At 35.2% G+C, this 22,659-nt stretch overlaps 1 protein-coding gene across 1 annotated transcript in view; it reads right to left on the minus strand.

Moving 5' to 3' along the window:
* The window catches only part of RP1 (RP1 axonemal microtubule associated), a 189,525-nt gene that overhangs the window by 116,674 nt on the left and 50,192 nt on the right, over positions 1-22,659 (minus strand). The window contains exons 13-23 of the mRNA XM_064653041.1: positions 21,818-21,921; positions 19,302-19,475; positions 18,456-18,668; positions 17,222-17,399; positions 15,488-15,619; positions 10,865-11,067; positions 7,489-7,578; positions 5,393-5,525; positions 5,004-5,155; positions 2,568-2,722; positions 75-133 (exon numbers count right to left, since the gene is read on the minus strand). Of these exons, the coding sequence (XP_064509111.1) occupies positions 75-133; positions 2,568-2,722; positions 5,004-5,155; positions 5,393-5,525; positions 7,489-7,578; positions 10,865-11,067; positions 15,488-15,619; positions 17,222-17,399; positions 18,456-18,668; positions 19,302-19,475; positions 21,818-21,921 (1,593 nt within the window). The remainder of the gene's footprint in view (positions 1-74; positions 134-2,567; positions 2,723-5,003; positions 5,156-5,392; positions 5,526-7,488; positions 7,579-10,864; positions 11,068-15,487; positions 15,620-17,221; positions 17,400-18,455; positions 18,669-19,301; positions 19,476-21,817; positions 21,922-22,659) is intronic.

Consider the following 22,659-nt stretch of genomic DNA (forward strand, 5'->3'; position numbering starts at 1 on the left):
CAGCCCAGATTTCTTCAGAGGCAGAAAATTACAAATTACTGTCCTTATTTCCATAAAGTTACAATAAATCTTACCTTGAGGGTACAACTCAATTTCTGATTGGATTATACCTTGGGACATAAATGGAATCCACCTAAGAATAAGAAAGAAAATAAGAAAGTAGGTAGGAATCAAATTTTTCTCCACTATATTACCATATAACTGAATGATCCACGTCTGATTTTCCTACTGAATACATATAACAGCAAAGGGTCTCTACTGCTAAAATTTTAGTATTAGATTTGATAGATGTTAAAATAGAAATTATTTGACTCAACAAAGAATTTAATTTGTGCAAACATAAGAGCTTTGTAACTGTAAAATTCACCTCTATCAGATTAGGAGACTCATGTGGCACTACTGTATTTGTTCCTATAGCTAAATAGAAGAATATGGCACAGAACATATCTTCAGTACTATGGATTTAGTAGTAAGTATAATTTGTATGTATCTATCTATCTTAAAATCACCGTTCAGTGTTAAAAACAAAGATGGAACCAAATATTGCTCTTCCTTATTCCTCCTACAAATTGGGGACAGGTAGATGAGTCTGAAAAAAGACAAATCAAGGCAAACATTTGTTAGGTTTCTTAGTCATGTTATTCAAGGCTATGGATAATTTTGAAACCTTGTTATTCAGAATATGGATCATCAACAGTTTTAGCTTCCTCTTGTTTGGTATAAGATCAGCTGGTTTTTACAGAAAAAAAATGCAGCAAGCTTCTGGGCTGCTGTTTTTTATTTCCTCGGTACACTTCCATGGACTCTCCAGGAATGACCTAAAGCATTCAGTCTCCTATGAAGCCTGTTGGGATTCCAGTATAAGCTGGACAAGTTAAGTCCAGAGCAACTTTTGAAGGTTCCTTATTTTTAGTCTTGAAAATATTAGCTGGTCAATCCATAGAAGCACGAGTCCCTAAGAAATAATTTTTTTTTACTAGACAACTACTTATTTCTATCACTTCTGCTATAACCTGATCACACAGGCATTTTCTGCAATCCTAAATGCTAAAAGGTGTCAGTAACTAGTAAATACTATATAACTGAAATCAAGTAAGAGCTGTTGGATGTTCAGAAACTAATATCAGATTTTCAAGACAGATAAATGCTTATGTTTCCTTGGATAAATGAGAACAAAGACAGCACTTCGTTCGTATCCTGGATCATAAAACACCTATGTAAAATAAAGCTGTGAGGCTGAACATTAATAAATTAAAGAGCTTTCTGAAGGGCTAAAGCTTTCCTCCCTCTTGAATAGAGCACAGTCTTTCAGCTTCACATTTTGCCAACATGGAAGCTACACCTCACCCCATCACTGACCTATTTTAACCCCTTTTCAGTGGCAGTGTTTCCTTGTAGAAAAGTTAGAAAAAAAACCCCACAACTTTTGTTTCTTTTTGGCAGTGTCTATCACAGAACAATTTTTGCTGATCAACATCTGGTGTTAATTACCACAGAATTAATACAGCAAAGTGTCTACCATTCATGGTTTCTAAGCCATGTTACCCACTGGAGGACAGCTATGACACAGAGTTGATTTTTTGTGTTTGAGGTAGGAAGCTGGCCTAACTTCTTTGTAGAACTTCCATTAGGAAATTTTACCCATATTTTTTTAGAAAGGTAGCAACTACAGCTAGCAACAACAGCTGGTCTGCATCCAAATCTAGTCCAGAGAAATCCTCAGTCTCATACTACTATTTAAAAAATATGTTACTGATCGAAGAAAAATCTCAGTTTTAGAGTTTTACCAAGGTGACACAGCATCTTTATTCCTGTTTTTGAGGATGTGACACCAAGGGCTGCAAGAAGCTGTTCAAGGTTATATAACAAATTCATTAAAATCCAGACAAAATAACTAGGCAACCTGCATTTATCAAATATTATTAATTAAATATTATTTATTCTAATGCCTTGTCACATAGTCATATTGTTTCTCTACACTTCTTTCATTTCTCTTGAATGATGCACATAGCCATGAAATAGACTGCAAAGTGGAAACTCTAAATGTGGGATTACCATATTTCTCCAAACATGCAAAATTCAGTATTTCTCAATTGACTTTTAAGATGCTCATTTAATAACCTAAATGGAACAACCACAAAATAATTCTGGGTATCACATTTCTCTCTCTAGCTATGCTGTTGTTCATAAAGAGAATGAATGCTACTTCTGCATGGCAAATCTGTTTTCTTTCCCATTTAGAAACGCACTTAATTTAGAACCTTTTTGTGTGCTTTGTCTTTCCTTCCTGAGAGGTAAGTCACACTTACAGCACTGATCCTGATAAGGCTGTACTCTGCAATCTAGTGACATAAACGCTATGTAAGCATTTAACCTTTGCTATGGACCATACAGCACATTAACTGAAGCAATCTGTTCTGGAACAACACATGTTATGGGTTTAATGAAACTGCAAAATAATCCAAATTTGTCTTTCCCCAAAAAACTCACATTTAATACATAGACTGACATAACACTTTTAGTAATACATGCTGAGGAGTATTTAAGATTATTATTGTAAACACTACCTTTCACAATTGAAAACATATTCTGAGTTGCTGGAGGCTTCTCTGACAACGATTTTATCACAGTACCAGTACTGGGGCTTGGTATTGGCCTCACAGCGCAACAGCACCTTCTGCAGCTTCCCAAGAGATACAGCTTCCACTTCAAAAACGTTGACCTGGAGGACAGAGGAGACAGCACTGTGCAATTTGCCACTACTAAGGCAGGCTGCAAACCGACATGTTTTAAAAGCCTGATTAACTCTCACAATGTACAGATTCCCATTGGTTTTAATGACAGCTGGACTGTATCCAAACATTTTGGATATGAAAAGTTAAATGTCGTTTAGTGACACATCAGAGTAAATGAGAAATCACAACTGAAGTCAAGCTGTAGTAATAATCCCAAATAAATTGTTTTTTTCAGCCATCATCCAAAACACTGCACACACCCTTCAATATTGTTTCAATACCTTGCCATTTCCACTACTCTTCTCTAGATAAGAATGAGTTGAAGCTGTTATTTCCCTTGCTGATATTTATTTGAAACACACTTTCTCATCCTTTTCTCTTTTTTTATCTCACCTCCTCTATTTACATTTTATTCTGCTGAAGGAAACTGAAATTTGACATGCCACTCTCCCCTTGTTATCCATTTAGGCTTGTGCTTACAGTTGGAAAAGATTGTTTTCATAGGAGCATGAAGCTGATCAGGTTCAGGTTGATGATTTTCTGCCACAGTAAAAAGTGTACAGCTTTCTCTCTCTGAATGTAATGGTCCAGATCACTCTTCTCAGTAAAAAGAAAATGAAGGAAAGAAATACACTGGAAAATTCATATCTATAAGGTTCTCAGTCCTTGGCAAATGGCAGAATTGAGACTGCCTGTGCAACACTAGTTATCCCTTGTGTATAGGTAATATATGATCACAAGCTATTCTCTCTGAAAGATTCCTGCCTCAACGTGTGCATGGGAGGACTGCAATTTTTCAGTATTTCTGTTTATCCTCATTATCTTTATGACTCTATGCATTATTTACAGCAATCACCCAAAGAGCTCAGTGAAACAGAACTGATTTCCCCAATGACTTCACCTTTGAACTTCTTCCAAAGCACCCCAGTTTTCTATAAATGTTAAATCTGTGGTGGTTTTTTTTGAAAGTCCATCTTCATATTAATTCAATTTACCTATACAGTTAAATCACAGAGTTTGTTGCCAAAAGCTGCCAAAGATGCAAAGTGCTTTGGGTGCTCAACTGAGAAACGGAGGGGTGAATTTATTGGCATTTCAAAAAGCTTCCTAGGTGCAGAGCAGAATTCTATTTGAACGAATCTCGGTTGCAGCTATGGCTCTTCAGAAAAAATTAAACAGGTTATTCAGCAAAAGATAAGCATGAAAAAAAGTGGTCGTTCAGCAAAGCTTTATTTTAAGTGATCTGCACAATATAATGTAGAATATCTGTGGCAGGGATGAAATCAAGTTGTTCAAGTCAGCACCCAACTGCCTCTGCCATAAAATGATGTATCCCAGTCCCTGTTCTGCTGCTCTAAACAATCCACTGTCTCATTCACCCATTTCCATAACAAAGTGCACTTTGAACCATTCCTCTTAGCCACTGTATAAATAATATGCTGAATTTACTAACAATCTGGGTAGAATAATGCCCCCCAGAAAATTCCACTTAAATTCTGAATTTTAATTTGAATAGAACTTTATCTCTCATACATTAGTAATGGCATAAAATATAGATTTTAAAATAGTATAGATACATTTGAAGTTTCCCAGTGGGTTATTACTATTCTTAGAATTTTAGAGATTGCTTTTTGTTTCGTAAGTAAGTGTTCCAATAACAGCTTGATACTCTTGGTTATACATACAAATGTTAATCCTCAATAGCTCACGAAGGAAGGAACAGGTTTGATAGAAGGTCACAAGAAGGCTACTGGTAGAGTTAACATTAAATTAAGTAGCTCCTGAAATTCAACCATACTGCAGAAAATCAGGCTGATAAAAATATTTTATTTATGGAGGAGCTAGGACATAATTAATTGAAAGAAAAATGACTTCTGATCTCTCCTGTATTAAAGCTACACTATTAGACATTAAAAGAAATAAATAACAAACAGATCTACTAAGATCTGACATCATGGAACAATTTCTGTACACGTATTTGGAGCCAGCTGTAACTCATCATACCTTGAAAGGATATGTTTTAAATTCATAGGCAGCTCTTCTCATCATCCTGAGATGGAGGCCTCAAATAATTTTTCTTTCCTTTTTCCTGCCTGTGTTTTTATTCATTCTAGTAATTCCTGGATCAGTAGAAGACTATTTTTCCTTAGTTCTTTATTTTGATAAACCTCTGATCTTTTTTTTTTTTTTTAATTAGGAACCTGTTTAAGACCTGTATAAGTTATTAATTATGCTTTTATGGCTAAGCAAATTGTATTTCAGACTTACCATTCTTCTCTGAAATGTCACTGGCATACCAGTTTTATGCAGAAGTCTTAGACCAGAATCTCCTCTTTTTCCATAGATGCACAAATAAACTGCAGTATCTGTATCAGCATGCTCCAAGTCACCGGTGTAGACATAAACATGGTATAAAACAACTTCCAAAAATAACCAAAAGAAGAAAATGCAAGTTACATGTAATCACAATTAGTTTTACTCACTATATTATAGCTTAGTGATAACAATGCCAGCAAGTCTGATTTGTAATTAATTTTCTGGAATATACTCCAGAAATCAGTCCAACTATCTGCTTTTAAGACTGCTAAGACCACAATTCAGATGCCATTCATGTTGAAAACCAGATGACTAGTATATACATAACTGTACACACATACTTGGATAGATAGGTTTTCCAGCTTCCACTACTGGAAGTTCACAGAGAAATCCTCTGCCATCACAATTCTTTGATAACTGTGTGTTTGCTGGAAAATTCAGTGTTTTCTTGCTCTTTAGATGTTGCAGTGTCACCTGGAGAAGAAGCAATTCCAACTATGACTCAGTACACTCTTTTCAGTGCCATGCTTCTCAACAGCAAAACATGGTTTTGTACATCTTTTTTTTTCTATCTCAGAAAACAATAACACAAATTGCAGTATCAAAATATATTTATTTTGGCCGCTACTTTGCAACAAACAAATCTGTAACTGAAATTTGTTGGGTTTGCCATTAGAAATATTACCAAGTCTGATTTCTGTCCATGAATCATGTAACACTGCCTGGAATACTGAAGACTGAAAATCTTCTGATAGGTGATGTTAGGTCAGACTGAGCTTTTGGAAGATGTGGAAAGATTGACACATTTTTTATTTTAAAATGAGAACAGGATGAAACTCATCATCTACATCCTTCTGAAATTTGGCAAGTAGAGGATATGTTGAAATCTTAAATCAATTTGTATTATATTTGGCTCTTTTACAGCAGAAAAAAAGACAACCTGTGTACCACCACCCTCTATATATTCCTCTGAAGATGATTAGAATTCAAATTCTCAAGCTATTTGCCTATGTACATTTTGATAGCTGTCTTACTTGTTTCCTATAACTAAAAGTCATTACTATCTTCTATGAAAACAATTTTTATTATTCTTGAATTGCAAGAATGTTTACTAAAGGTTTTTTCCATGGGCCTTGACTACCAAAAGGAAAGCAGTGCCAAAAATTATCTTTCTGCAGTTGTACTTCGAGTGTGCATATAATATGCATAAGCCTTGCAAACAAAATTATGAAAACAAGTATTTATATCCAAATTCTAAGACTTAGGAAATCAGAGCAAAAGATACCTTTTTCTCAGTTTTCCAATAAAATATTATTTCAAGTAAAATGAACACTGCTTTTAACACCGAAGCATGTATTTATTCTAATATGAAATACTTTGGCAGCACTGATTCCTAATCTCCAATATTTATTGGCAGAGCTCCCCCTGCTGATTCATAACAATTGCAAATATTAACTGCTTTGTCAGAAAAACACAGCTCTCAACATGATTTCTTTTTCTCTGTGAAAAGAAGTATTTGAAATCCCAGACTTACCCCATGAAATTTGGAACAAAATATTAAAGAAATATTTTGTAATCACCAGGCTGGAAAGTAGGACTCCTGCAATCATTTGAGCAACTGAAATATTTATACTTACATTCAATTTTGGTACAGTTACAGATGAGAGCTTTATGTTAATGTAAAAAATCTGTTATTACTGTCTAATTCTGGTTGTCTAAATCAGGCTTTTTAAGATTATTCAAATGACAAAGAATAAACTTGTTTCCTTTACAGATTCAAAGAAACAGAAGACAAATATTTATCCCAGTTCTGAAATAAATTTTATATGGGTGTCAGTGTTAACGAGAATTTCTCATAAATTAAATCTGGTGAGCATCCCTAAACAACACAAGAAAAATAGAGCTAAAACAAAACAAAGAAGAAGACTTAATTCACCCAATTGAAAAAAATTAGCAGGTGTTTTTTTCCCCTTGAAAATAGTCATAATTGTGAGCTGTGGTGGGGCCCATTAGAAGTTACTTAGCCTACTCTTAAGCAAACCTTGTTCATTCCTTGCATGTAGTTGTCATAGAATAATTGCTGCATGATTTTCAATCTTTCAGAACTGGAATTTATAGCTAAAACAGACACTGAAGAGTACAAACAAGCTTTGAGAAACTAAAACTTGGTTGAGCCCAGCAATAAAAGACACAATAAAATTGGTGTCTTCATGAATTAGGAATAATTGCAAAATAATCTTACATATTTCCATCTCTTAGGAGACGGACTGTGTTAGTGTTTTGTCATCTCTAAAGCAATCTAAGAACACAAAGCAATAATAACTTATCCCAATCAGCATTTATTGATTCATGAAGCTATGGCTTTATGGAAAGATGGCCCTTTAATTCACATAAAAATAAATAAAATGGGAAAAAATCAACATTAAAAAAATCTTACCCTTTGTAAGTTCCACTCTGATTGTTCGTTTGGTAATCCATCAAATTCAATTCTTATCTTGTAGATTTTCCCAATGCTTTTTATTTCAACCTGAATAAAGTCAGAACAGTACAATGTATAACTACAGAAAATTACATATATTTCTTTGCATTGGTTTGAGATTTCTCTGAACCATGGTAGCATCTGAGTGTACAGGAACAGCACGTAATATTTGATTGGCAGATTTTGGGGTACAGGATCCAGAAAAGAGACTGCTTATGTTTTGTCTGAGCAGATTGCTGTCTGAGCCCCAGTTTGACCAGACATAGCCTAGGGGAACCACAATGCTTGCCAGGAAAATGATTTGGCAGATATTTGAACTCTTCAAAGTTTGAAGAGTACAAAAAGTTGGTGAGGGTCATTCATGAGAGCAACAAGGAATACAAAATTATATCCTCTAAACTACAGGTCACAAATCTTTCATAATGCAACACAGTAATATCACCATAAACCTTAGTATGTCAAAATGAAGGATATAAAAAGAGTAAGCTCCCAAAAGCTGGCAGAACATCCGCAGAACTTTGGAAGCCACCAATACTACCTTTTCCTTCTGACTATGATTTGTATTCATTCACATTTTCTTTGCACTTTCAAGCATTATATGTGCTCTTATGAAAACTAACATAGAGTAGCAACTCTATCTTCAAAACTTCAAATGAACGCCCACTTTGAAGTTTAACCATTATTTAAAGCAAACATAAATAATTTTAGATCTTTTGTAAGGTACTGCTATGAAAGGAAAAGTGTGTTATCGTGCTATTTCTCAAATAATAATTCTATTCATAAAAAGTTGGTAACAGCCTATTCCTCTCCATCATTTACATCCTATTTACATTATACAAAAATTGTTTTCGTTCTCTTAGAAACACATAATAGCACATTATCAACCCAATCTTTATCTTCACTAATAAAAAGTGCTCTTCTCTTTTTGGAGGTCAGAATTATCTCATTTCCTATATCAGCTTTTGGCTTTTTGCGCTTCTGTATAATAAATTTTCGCATTATAGTCACAGCATTGCCATGCTTTAGTCAAAGAGTTCTGAAATCAAACAACTTTTAACTTTGGTTTCCTGAACATTGAAATGCATATTGAAATCTCTCAGCGGTTGTTTGAGAAAGAATCTGTGGGTTTAACACCTGCTATTTGTATTGGTATAGTTGTTACATCAACTTGAATTTCATTAACAAAATTTCATTAACAAAATAAATGCAACACTGATGTGACAATATATTCCCTCTCTTTACCGCTGGATTAAAAAATTAACTTTGCTTTGCTCTGTCAAGTCAGATTCTGATAGCCTTGCTTATGCTGCATAATATTTCTCTCTAAAAGTAGTCTTATTAGAGGTGACCCGGAGACTTTGGGATTAAAGCAGTAGTAAAGTAAGGGTGTATATTCAGCTTGACTGAAAAAACAGCTATTGTCCTTTTCCTCATTTCACAAAAAAACTAACCCAGTTCTCAATAATATGGGATGTGGTCTTCTCATTCATAGAGCAGGTGTTCACTGAATATACAATGTTATCATATTGTCTGTTTATTCTAATGAATCCCTCTTTAGACTTACTTGACAATTTGGAGTTACATGATAATTTCATGTATCAACACAAAACAAAATGTAGCAGACTTTGACAGAATGAAAAGAGTGATTTCTGCCTCAAACAAGTAGAGGTCTTCCAGAAGAAACACTCTGGTAAGCTTGATTTTTCTCATGCACAATCCTAAGAAGGATTAGACAGGCAATGACTACTTACATGGGTAAGGTAAGAAAGGGAAGGTCATATATGAATGGTTTTCATTTCTCAAGATAGTTCTATTCGAATTTTTCATAGTTGGGCATATTACTGATAAAGTGAAATGTTAAAGACTTTTACACTGATTCCAAATTGTCTTATTACAGCCTTTCAGAAACTGCTTTCTTACTATAACTCCTGGCCAGAGCTACAATTAAGTTGACTATGTTGAAAAATAAAATTTGGTATCCTCTGCTCTAGAATATATCAGTGAAAACATACCAAGTTTATGGAAATGGTAAAAAGAAGAAGAAGAAATTTTTTTTATGTCTTATGTTCCTATCCTCATTTCAAGACCTACTCTGTTAAACAAGTACAGGACAAAGCTTAAAGAGAAAAAATAGAAGAAAGAGCTCTTACTCATGGGCCTTTTCTTTCTTTATCTACTTCAGACTAAAGAGTGAAAAGCATTTCAGTGACATTTGCTATTTCCTGCCTGAAAGCAATGGTGTCAGGGTGATGTAAAGAATCATAGCAGTAGCTCCAGGTGCTGAGAGAAAAATTCTGCTCTCTCACAAGATCAATATCTGCAGCACACAGCCATAATGGACCATAGCTATTTTAGAGAAGAGAAATTGGTCCATCTCTTCAGAATGTATGGATTAACTTTGCAAACATGCCATTACCCAAAATTGCTTATAAATTATTTACTAATTAGGAGAACAAGATTGACTGTGGATCATAATATATAGCCTATATGCTCAGAAAATGAACTTTATGATAGGTTATCTTCCTGCCTATTCCCTATTCATAGAGAGTATTATTATTAATATTATTGACATTAACAATCTTGGGTTGTGCCAAGTTTTTATTAGAAGAGTTGAGGAGTGCAGAAAAAAATGTGAAGAATGTAACTTCTGCTTTAGTTAGCTGAGGACAGCAATGTTACATGCATCTCAGACAGAAAGATCTAAGCAAAACATAAATTTTAATGCCTTTGGTAATTTCCTCTCAGCCTACCTAGACACAATTTCCTCATTACAATAGAGGTGGGGTTATCCTTAAATTATAGCATAAACCCTGAGTTTTCATGACATGATCAAATGTAGTTTTTATTGGACTCTTACTTGTTCCATGGGTAAATCTGGCCCTTTGGTCATTTATAATATGGCAGCTCTAAAAAGGGTTTTTTTCTTCCTTAATTGAACCAGTTCCACAGCATACATTTTATAGTATGCTTTGAAAACTGTATACCTGAAGATTTAATTACTAAATGATATGCTAGTCTTACATCAGGCACGGTTCTTCTAGAAATGAATAGTTTTTAAAGCTAGTTTCAAATTAATTGCCTTAAAGAAATCAATGTACTTCTGCAGTTATTTCCTTTGGTCAACTATATGAGAGAGGGGCTTTAAAAGAAAGCGTATTTCTTCTGTTGCTTACGATATATAACAAGCTGATTTAATACACAATTCATAGAGATTAGACACAGATTTATTTTATACGGTATATATATAGGAGAAAAACATTTTTTCTTTTCACAAGACAGAATAATCCTTGGAAAGGTCTACATTAAAATAATGTTCTTAGCCTTCATTAGCTACCTGAAATTCATCTTCCTGCCTGGGAAGAAACAGCTGCTTCCTGTTGTCCTCGCCAAGAGTTATTGGTCCAGCTACTCCTCTGTCTCCATATATCCAGAGAGCAACATTCGCTTCAGTTCCTGCATTTCCTGTCAGTATTGACACTTTCCATTCATCATCTGAAGGAAGGGACCGCTCACCACCTTGGGGATTTCTCATTTCCTCTGTGAAATACAGAATATTTGTGGGAGACGACAATTGACATGAAACTTCCAGTCGCTGTTGTAACTTCAGTACATAAAGAGGCCATAACAGCAGGGGGATTGTATTTTTTCATGGCAAGTGAGACAGTCTGAAAAGATTGATTTATGTTTCTTGTCTAGACCTAAATGTGCTGATTAGCTGAGCAACAAGAATCAACTGGAAAATAACAAGTTATCTCTCACATGCATTATCATCAGTCTTTATACATATTCTGGAGTACAGTAAGGATGCTATGATGCAGAACTATGACCATTAAATTGACATTTCTGATTCCTTAGTCTGGCATTTAGAAATTAATAGAATTACTCCTCTAATGCCTTGTGTTGGGACATGATTAGCAGAGTCACGTATCTGGGAATAGAGACAATTTGCATTTCGAATTTAAAAAAAAAATCAGGAAATTAACTTTCTTCAAGTTAAATATTAACTAAATACTGTAAAATAAATCAAAAAGGAGCTCAATATATCCTTGCCTAACCATACTTATGCATACAGTGCCAACATTTGGTCTAAGAAAGGCTGTACATGAATGAGAAAATAACAGCACAGAACCACTTTATGAATATATTTCACAGCTTTAACGGCTGAGCAAATATAATTTTGGAAAACATAGGCTTCACTTTAGAATAGCACTTAGTGGTCTTTTATCTGCCTTTAAGAGAAATATATATATATATGCAGAGATGTCAAATTATACCTCTGCATATGAGATATGAAAAAACAGATTCTGTTAGGCTAAAGGAATTGGGTTTGAGTATTCTGGTCAAAGTGGAGTTTACAAAGATCAGATGGCTGGAACAGTACTTTTGAATAACTAAACCACGGACCATGGAATGCTCTCCAAAAAAAGGGAGTACTTGCTGACAAGAATTTATAGTCTATTCTGACACGGGAGGCAGGTATAAATCCTAAATTTGAAAAGATGAACTTACACATTGTCTATATACTGTGTCCTCCAGGGATTCCCAAAATGTTCAATTTGAGAACTCATTTTCATGTGACAGTAAAGAGACTTTTTAATATGCCACCAATATAAATTTGTTGAAGAATTCCCAAAACATCACTGTGCATGTTTCTGCTGCACTACATAAGGTATGTACTGCTATTAGAGTCTTTTTTTTTATTTGCTTGATTAAAATACTGCACTAGGTTTCTCTGGGATGGAGTTTTTCCCTTGACTTATTAAACTGCCCTTACATCAAAGAAAAAACCAAACAAATAAACAAACCTACAATCCAAAAAAAAAAAAAAACAAAAAAACAAAACCCGAAAACAAAAAAAAACAAAAACAAAAAAAAACCAAATAAAAAAAAAAAACCCACAACAAAAACAAAAAAACTCCCAAACTGATACCCAACTAGTCCCAGAGGAATGACTATTTTGAAAAAACTCTGCTCCAGTTCTATTTGTGAGCATGACAATATAAGGGACAATATCTCTTTGGTCAGTTGGGGTTAGCGCAGAGTGAGCAGAGATGGATGGACTCTGCTCTGCAAGTGATGCTCAGCAGCAGCTGAAACACTGGTGTGTTATCAACACTGCTTTGGTTACCAGTCTAAAACACAGCATCAGACAGACTGCTAGGAAGAATATAAGGTTCATCCCAGCCAAGCCCAGTACAAATACTAAAAAAATAAAGCAATACCTATGATGGAAATTTGCAAAATTTATCTGATTCTACTTTGTTGCTAGCATTAAAAAATAAGTTTGAATCCTTGAGACTTGCTTCTTAATAAACTTTTATGAGCAATAAATCCCACATCTTGATGAATCACTGCTGAAGCAAATTGGCTAAGTGGAGAAGCGTTGATTCAATACTTCATGTTCCCTTTAAATTTCCTCAAATGCACTTTTATGATATTAAGCAAATGCTTTTTTCTTTCTTCTTAAAAATTGAAATAACAGAACTACAACAAAGTAATTGCCTTGATATAACAAATATTTTTTTTTAGAATTTGACTATACAACTTTCTGTAACTTTAGTTACCTAAATTCTTACTTGTAACTCAGAAAGCTAGAGTTCCTTCCAGCTATCTAAAACCACATCTTTCTTACAGCAAAGAGATTAAAATGTTCATAAAATGCACAGATATTCAAGAAACATAAGGAATCCCAGGCTACTCCATGTGCTTAGGACAAGAATTCCATACTCTGGCGACTGCTACCCAAAGCAGTTACTGCAACCTCAAACTACTACCACTTGGAATAATTTTAATGCATAAACAATTCACAGACTTAGAATGCTTTTTGCCTCATAATTTACTGGCTCTTCTTACAAATGGAGATCAGTTGCATTGATTTGCTACAGGCTAAAAATATTGCTGTCTGAAAAGAGGATTTGATGGTTACCCTGCATTAGTCATGAGAGTTTACACGCTTCATGACACCATGCTGTAAATCTATTGCAATAAAAATTCATTCTGATAGGCCTGCATGAGAATGATGAAGTCACAACCCTTCACACATTATTTCATAAAAATAACCTTTTTTTAAATTTACTTATCCTAAATCTAACATAAAAAGAAAATTATTTTGTCTCAGAATACCATTTGATTGAGTGACACTTTTAAATTAACCATCAGAAAAAATTAATCTCTAGAGCAAAAGTTTGGGCAATAAAGTTGATGTATTTTTATTATACCTGTGCGTATCATCCTTTCCAAAGTTAACTGAGTGGAAATGAGATCAGATTTTATTTGATTCTTATTTGCTCTTGTAAGTAAAATATATTAAAATATTAACAGCATCTAATTGTACACCAGGCATACAGGAAAGGAACACAGAGGATACAGAGAGCATTTCTCAGAGGTACATTTTGTTAATACCAAACCACAGAGATGTTCTCGAGGTCACAGACTGCTTTTGTGTCATGGAAGCTAATGACACCTGAGTTGTTAAGTAGAAGCTGTGACCTGACATCCTCTCTATACAGTGAAAGAAGTTTCTTGAGGAACATTGGACTCAGACTGCAACAGGAGAAGCCCCAACTGCTGTAGCACAGTTTCCAGTTCAATTAATCCTAAATCAATTATTATTTGTGAAAACAGAAACCAAAACACAGGTTAGCAGACACAGACATAAAAATGATGGATTTAATTTGCCCTGAGTTCGACTGCTAAGCCTACTGCTGGACTGTGTACTCAGTACAAACATCACCCTTTTTCAAATGCTAACTGGGAGTAAAAAAAGCAAATGAGAATTTAATGAATATGAGTTTAAAAATCAAGGTTCAGCTGTACATATCAAAAGATAGTTACCTTTAAAGTATTTTGAGTGAAAATATCTTACTAAAAATGACCATTTTCTTGGAAGGGCAGAGTACCTTTGATATTTCTATTTATTTAGCACAAGCAGAGTCCACATTTATGAATGCCAGAAAAACTACTTACAAAGTGCTATAGACTCTATGTAACCAATTTCACTGCAGATATTGCTTTTATAAAAGGATCCTTTGTATCCGACCCTAAAAACATCCAGCTGCTTTGAAAACCGGTTAAATGGCTTTGTGTATTGTTGCCATGTGTTTCGGACACAGCATATCTCATCACTTGCTGACAACCCACAACACTTTGGGAAGGCTTAGTGACACAGTGATACAATATGAAGTCTGATAGATTAGAAAGTGGGTGGTTTTGAGCTAAAAATGGAAACAGCATTGCCAGAAATAAATAACAGTAATTGATAATGATTCACACCTATGTCTGGAATTTAACCATCCTCACTCTTTAAGAGATTAATCATTCCCTGTTTTGTTTAGTTGTGTAGTTCCTTAATCACATTTTGTTTTGTTACTAGGATGATGAATATTTCTAAAACTGTTGTCTTAGACCTTTTATGCTACTTCTAAACCACAATATGTAGCTAAAGAAGAAAGCAGTTTATTCTAGAAAAACACATCACTCCAGAAGGATGACCAGAACTTTGTTTATCTGTTCCTACCTGCCAAAACATAGGTATAAAGCTAGAATGCAATGAACCAAAGAACCAAAGTCTTCTTTTCTCCAGTGAACCAAAAAGCTGAAAACATGAGTGTGCGAGACAGTATAAATAAGAAATATTCCATTACTTTCAGCAAGCTTTAAATTGGCCTCTGCACCATAACAACCCCTTAATTTCCGCGGAAATAGTCCTCAGATAGATTACTAGTTCCTTGAAAAAAAAGTAATGCAAAGTTATTCAATTTACTGACTGCTGCCTTTTCAATAAACCTCCTCTTAAAAAAACAATGACTGGCAATGTGTTTTGTGTTGCATGTATGCCTGCATGATTCAACAATCTAGAAAAGTCATTCATTGTCCTTCTTGAGATAAGTGTCTGCAAGCGTGTATAGAAAGCAGGTTTAACACCTGTATCACGACTAGTTTGTAACCTGTCACTTACTGGAGGATGGGGGAGTTGAAGGGCTTTGAGATACCAGCTTCTGGGCTTTTCCTGGTTGGAGTTGAGATTCTCTGGAGTCTTTCCTCTCTTGATTGGGTGCTGCAGAGGTTCCCATAGGTTCTTCCCGGCCAACTAAAACAATGAAATATAAATTCTGTCACTAGCTACAAGCCGTTTGCTTTTTCTTGCTCAGAAACTACTAAAAGATCTCATTATTATTCAACAGAGTAGATGTCAAAATCTTTTCTCTACATATTGCACAGCTCGAAGCAATAGGATTTTATTGTTAGCAGAATGCCACAAGAAGTGGAAAAAAAATCAGGCATGCCAATTAAAGTCCATTCCATGCTTTGGAAATCTAAGTAAAAATTTAACAATGATGTATGAATAAAATGACTTGTTAAAATGTAGCTGTCCTCAAAATAAACTTCTCCACCTCCACGATGTTTCCTTTCTTAAGAGTGGGAATGCTGAAATGAAAACTGCTAGAGGCCATTTGAATAATATGAAGCAAATTGATATTGTTAAGATGAAGCAAACAGAAAATATTTATGGCTGTCATAGAAAACATTAGCTCCTTTTTATATTCCTTTTACTGGATAACAAGGATTCAGAAGAGCTGAAGCCTGTAACAAAGTAACATTTAGCTTTATTTTGTAACACTTCTATCAAAAACACTGCTCTTCCAAAATCTAACAAGGGAAAATAATTTCCTCATTTCTACGAGGACACAGTGATCAAAATATTTTTTTCACCTTACAGCAAATAGGGACTGAACAGTAGGAATGCCATTGCAGTGACTTTCATAAGGCTTGTCTGTGTCTTGATCACAATACACATAGAGCAATTAGTAAGACTAGTTGTATGGTTTGATACTTTCTCTTTGCACTTGTGTTTGGAAAAAATCTGACCAGCTTCTCAGTTTCAAACTGATGTCCTTTCCATGAGATGTTTCATTTCTTGGTCTCTGTAGTCATGTCCACCAGATAAGAATGTGTTTTATGTAGAATAGCACTCCCTGCAGTTATAACCTCAGTTAGCTGGTTATCTTTGGTAACCAATTTTTCACAAAATTAGAAACGTCATTCTCTTGCAGGAGAAAAGACAAGCAGGCAATCCAGGGACAGTGACCCAGAGTGTGCTGAGAGATAATTTCTGAGTCTTAGCTAGTTGACTAGAAAAGGTGAGCTGCCCAGTGAGGAAGCATTTTGACCACAATAGCTCTCAAATCTGACTATGGGACAGAAGAATGGCATAATGAATATACTAGTATGGGGGACTACAATATATTTCACATCATTAAAAAAGAAACTGAACATTGCCAAGTAGGTCCTCTTGAAAAACTACTAATTCTCCTATAAAATCAGGAAGACTATGGTACACCTGGCAGCAAGACAACATCCCCCAGGCTTCCACAATCTGTGGGCAGAATGGGGAATACACGCAAGAAATCAACTCCATCTCTATCTTTTCACTTATTTCGATTCTCGTTTTCAAAAATCTATTAGTAAAACTATTGATATCTTCTGCATAATTTATTATTATAAAAAGAAAGTAAAGATAACTAAATACATGGCGGAAATTAAGTGTACATACAGTAAACTTTTAAAATTACTGAAATAAAACAAGGAAAATTGTGCCCACGTAACTTTTACAGTTTTGCTTTGAAGTTTCTTAGAAAATTAGAAAGACTAATCTCTAAATCAAACTACAAACCATAGAGAAATCACATACATTTGATGACCTGTGGGTAGAAAAAAATATTTCTCTCTCCAGTGTTAATGACTGGTTTAGTTTGGCCATCTGGCAGGAGACCAACATATATCCCTTTATTTTGCACTGATTCCAGACTTATAGATCCAGTTTCCAAATTCTTCTCAATTTTAAAGTGACAGTATTCATCACCTGTACCCTAAGAAGTTGAAAACAAAAACATAAATAAAACAATCGAATTCATGTGGCTACAGGAGCTGGATGTTTCTTAAGTCTTAATTATTACTACTTTCCAATAACATTTCAGATTAATTTTACATTCTTCACAACATGCTACATTATTACATGCATACCTGCACCTTATTCTTGTTTATTCCTTTATGACCAGAAAGACTAATCACATAAGTTAGGTAAGTGAAGGACCAAGTGAAGCATTCTGATTTAGGCAAATTCTAGGATATATTCAAAGGAGTTTCCCACTTCAACAACTTTCAAAGGATTAAGGAATGTGAAAATATCTATTTCAGAAAACATATGGTATTTATATACAGATTTTATATATAGCACAGATTTCGTAATGCTACATAATATAACATCAATTAAATAGATGTAACTTTTTTTTCAAGTTCCTGACCCTTACAAGTTTAATTTCAAGACCTTTACCCAAACCCTCTTTTTATCCAGACCTCCTGATCCATTGGTGAAAGCACTGCTGAAAAATAAGATACTTGCAAAGCCTACATTCAAAATATGGATCAAATATTTTAATCTCTGAACAAAGTGTACTGGAGTCAATGACAAAACTCTCATGGACCTCACATCTGAGTACTTACACAGCTCTGTTTCATACTCACTTATCTTAAACTCCCCCAAAAAATGATGCGAGAATACTTCTCACATAAATATGAGAATTTTAACTTAGATGAGCAGAATCGCACTTTAAAAGTCAGTGCAGTATGCATTTACTTACATCTTAATTATTCTTTAATAGGTTTTATCTTCATCATCTATCTTGCAGCACATAAGTTTTAACTACATCCACGTCCTCAATAGTCTAAAAATATAATCAGATCTTTACAATCAACTATATTTTTCTATCTTTTCTTGGGCAAATGAAGGAAAATATCTGAAACATTTTAAATCTGAAAAAAGTTTTATCCCATTTTTATCCAACCAAGTAAAAAAAGATTCTCTCCTATCACTAACAATTTACTCAAACTATCTGCAGAGGGAAATACAAACAAGAATTGCTTACTGTTCCATCACACTGGTCATCTTTGATCTTCAGATACATTCTTGGTTTTCTCACACTTTCAAACATACAGAGTCCAGAGCCAATTTTATGCACCTTCCAGTAGGATTCCTGCTGCTTCTGACCTGCTCCACTGCAGCTCCCATCAGGTCTAAGGGACAGAGCCTGGTAGAGACTTGTGTTGAGCAGAATGATGGCACCATGATGAAACACACCCTTTAGATCAGAGGCAAGAAGTCCTTTGTGAATAGCACAGCCTTTCTCCATACTAAACTGTGATACTGATATTGCTCCTACTGTTTTATTTTAAGCACTTACTCATGCATGTTCTTGTATAAAACATAAAAGAGTTAGTCTCAAGTAACTCAAGTATACCTCCAGTTTTTGAACATTTGCTGCTTTCTGTGCAGGCACTAACCAGAATAGTGGAAATCCTTTCCTACTCAGCAGCTTCCCTGCTTTTTCTTGCTCAGCAGCGCAGCACAACACCCAGAGCGCAAGGAGTGCGGCAAATAAAGAAACTTGTCTCTTCTCAACAGCAGCTCTCCTGCGTGTACCTATATTCCTACTTTTCGAAGCTCTACTAGGAAGTTTATAATATCATCTTTCCTGTGTTACAGCCCACTCTATATGCATGTGCCAGCTGCAGTATCGGCATCACTCCTCCCAGGAGAGCAGTGAAGGAGAACTTGTCAAGTGCTGCCTACCTGTTAAGCTGTAGTTGAGCTCCACCTCGTGGAAGAGGATCACTCTTTTAGCTTGCAAACCTCTGACACTTGGCTAGATACAGCCTGCTTTATAATAGCAAATTTAAGAAGTGTCTTCTTAATTTCCCTCTGCCCACCTTACCTTGACATGCACAACAAACTCTTTGGAAATCCCAGCATATCCTGTTGTTTCATCAGCTACTTCGCCTTGAAGATTGAAAGTCACAACGTGACCTGGGTAGCTGGCTGACTCAAGAATGGCACAACCATTTGGTTGAAGGTGAACACGGAGGTTACAGCATGCCTTGTCTTTGTCCTAGCGTAGTCAAAGGAGGAATAATAAATTAGATGAACTAATCCAAAATAGAGAGTATTGCAATGTAGTTTTTATATTGAGTTCCAACCATACTACCAGTCTAGTAAAAAAGTTTTATATTCCTCAAGTTTGCAATCCTAATGCTTAAGGCCTAAATTGTGGACTCTGCGAAATTTCACAGAAACAGCTCATTGTGAGAGGACACAGATCTGATGATAACACGAAAGATACCTGGGTGCCTCAATTAGAGAGAGTTAGAGTTACAGTTGATAAACATGGCAAAGAAGTATAAAACTGACATAGACAGGAAATGAACCACAGTAACTCTTGGCCACCAGCCCACCTTCTCTTGCCTCTGAGTCCTCATTCATCTGTATCGTTCTCACAGAAAACCCTTAGAGAGTCAGAAGTTTTACACGAAAAAGTAAAGCAACACAGTCTCCATGCTTGTCTGTTCAGGTTTGAAGACTCTATGATCCCATTGTATAAAATACATAATAGAAAAAATACATATTTAAATATTTTATCAACTCCAACATCATTCTCATATTAAAATAAAACTAGGATTTTAATCTATGTAAAATGCTAATAATAACTTCAATAACTGAAAGCACTTCTGACTAACATCATCTAATAATTTTTCAGCATTTTTAAGCCTCCAAAGAATAAATATTCCTAGGAAAATTTTTAATTTCCAAGGCGCTACCTTCTGAAGAAAAAGTTTCATATTCAAAAAACTGTCTACTTAAAAGCAAAGGAAAAATTGTATGGATTTTGGAAGTAGTCCTGAAATAAGTGAACCAGAATGTCCTCAAAGTATTTATTATAAGGTAAATCGCAATTTTTGTGTTGCCATTTTGTTTTACATTTATCTTCATTAAAGGACCTCAGAAAGTTTTTCATACTCCCTGGGAAAAGGAACAACTTGCACAACTGAAAATGAGAAAATGGAGATCCAGATTTTCCATTGGTTGCTCAAAATTATGCTAGTAGCAAAATAGAAAACAGAAAGTTCAAATTTAAGTACCCAGTTAATAACCTCTCTGTAGTAAGATATACTACAGTGTGATGGCCTGCAACACTGACAGACTGGAGCTCTCTGTATTAGAATTATAGTAATGAACATGAACAAGTCCTGCAAGGAGGTCTTGACACTTTGCCTGGCAGCCTGATGCTATCCCCACTGAGGAACCTAACTCTACTGAGAATATTGTATTTCCCCTAATGTCAGTGTACATCATGTAAAAGAGGAATGGGACCAGCTTCCACTGTGAAATTATTCACTGCATAGATAAAGGAAAGAAAGTGAAAAAGAGAAAGGAAAACAGCTTCTTCCCTCATCAGTAGGAGAGTTTTGTTTGCTATTAGAAAGTGTCCAGATGGTGAAGGGTCTAGAGAGGAAGCCATACAAGGAGCAGCTGATGTAACTTGTTTTTTTCAGCCTAGAGAAGAGACTGAGGGGAGACTTCATGGTCATGAGAGGAAGCATAGGGGTAGGCACTGATTGCCTCTCTCTGGTGACCAGTGACAGGACCCAGGGCAACGGCATGAAGTTTTGTCAGGGAAGGTTTAGGTTGGATATTAGGGAAAGGTTCTTTACCCAGAGGGTGGTCGAGCACTGGAACAGGCTCCCCAGGGAAGTGGTCACAGCACCAAGCCTGATAGAGTTCAAGAAGTATTTGGACAGTGCTCTCAGGCACATGGTGTGACTCTTGGGGCTGTCCTGTGTATGGCCAGGAGCTGGACTTTGATGATCCTTGTGGGTCTCTTTCAACTCAGGATATTCTATGATTCTATGATCATAAGGAAGGAACTAAATCCTACAACTCCATTTACCTACTTGTATACTGCAAGTGATGAGAAAAAAGGCTTGGAAGATGGGATGAAACAAATCAAAATGGATCAAAACAAACCCTGGACTGTATCAATTGCTTTATGACTGGCATGTTACTTAGAAAAGACACAAAGGAAAAACGAACATTTTAAATCAAGCTGTAGATTTTATACTTATCCAAATAATAGGATATATTAGGGCATTCCAAGTAGCTTGTCAGTATGTGGCAAGCCAATAAAAATGACAGCTTGGAATGGTCTGGTATTCCTGCAGCAAATCATTTAGTTAACATACCCTACAAAAGAGTAAAAAGTAAACTGTGAAAAAACAAAGCCTTATGTCTAAATTTACCTACTCATTGGCAATTTCCTGGATTTAATTCTGCAATCTTTCACTCCTTATCTGATTGGAAGTACAATTATTTACTAGACAGATTTAAAAAAACTTTATTTTTAATCAGACAATGACATGTAACTATGAAACAGAAATCAGTAGCAGCATTTCCTACCTTTCCAGTTACATGGCCATTGACAAGAGCAAGAGCAAGACGTGGCATCTGATGACTGCTGAACATATAGATATTTCTCCTTTTGACATTTACATCAAAAAAACCTAAGAGTTAAATGAAAAAAAAAAAGGTTAGAAGTATGAAAGTATATTAATTCATACTTGCATTTAATTACAATCAATGGTTTATCATTTTCAAGGGAAAAGAATTAATTAAGTGGTTAACTCCACAGCTTGACCTCTCTGATCAACAAATTCTCTCATTCATTCAGGAAAGGGCATCTAGGGAGTACTGTCTATTTTGCTGCCTTGAGGAGGAAAACCCTGACGGCTAATGATAAGGAACAAATCTCTTTTTATCATCTTATATGTTTAAAAAAAATCCATAAAAAGAGCTGAGAACTCCAGCATAGTGAACTGGGCTATAGCAATGAATTTAGCTGATAAATAACAGATGATGTAGGGAACATAAAGCTCTCAAGTAAGAAAAGAGAATTCATTTTCTCAATATCCATATTATAATTTGTTAAGCAAATCCTGTAGTGTAGCTCAAGGCTTCTAAAATTTTAAATCTGGCCAATTTTCCAAACAATTACCTCTTATAGCTACAAAATACAGATGAAAGGTGAAGCAGTGCCATTTTTATTGTTCCCAGCAACAACAGATGATCTTTTAAGTAACTACCAGTACATTATGTTGCCTATTTGTTGGATGCAGCTGTCTCTAGAGGACTCCTGTGGTGTCCTGATGCACTCTTTGGCATGTCCTGAAAGATTCTATTCTTTCCCAAAAGATCTGTGTAAGGACCCTGGGAAGACATCAGAAAGGCTGAGCAGCTCTGTC

The sequence above is a fragment of the Pseudopipra pipra genome, chromosome 1, assembly GCF_036250125.1.
Source record: "Pseudopipra pipra isolate bDixPip1 chromosome 1, bDixPip1.hap1, whole genome shotgun sequence".
Taxonomy (NCBI): domain Eukaryota; kingdom Metazoa; phylum Chordata; class Aves; order Passeriformes; family Pipridae; genus Pseudopipra; species Pseudopipra pipra.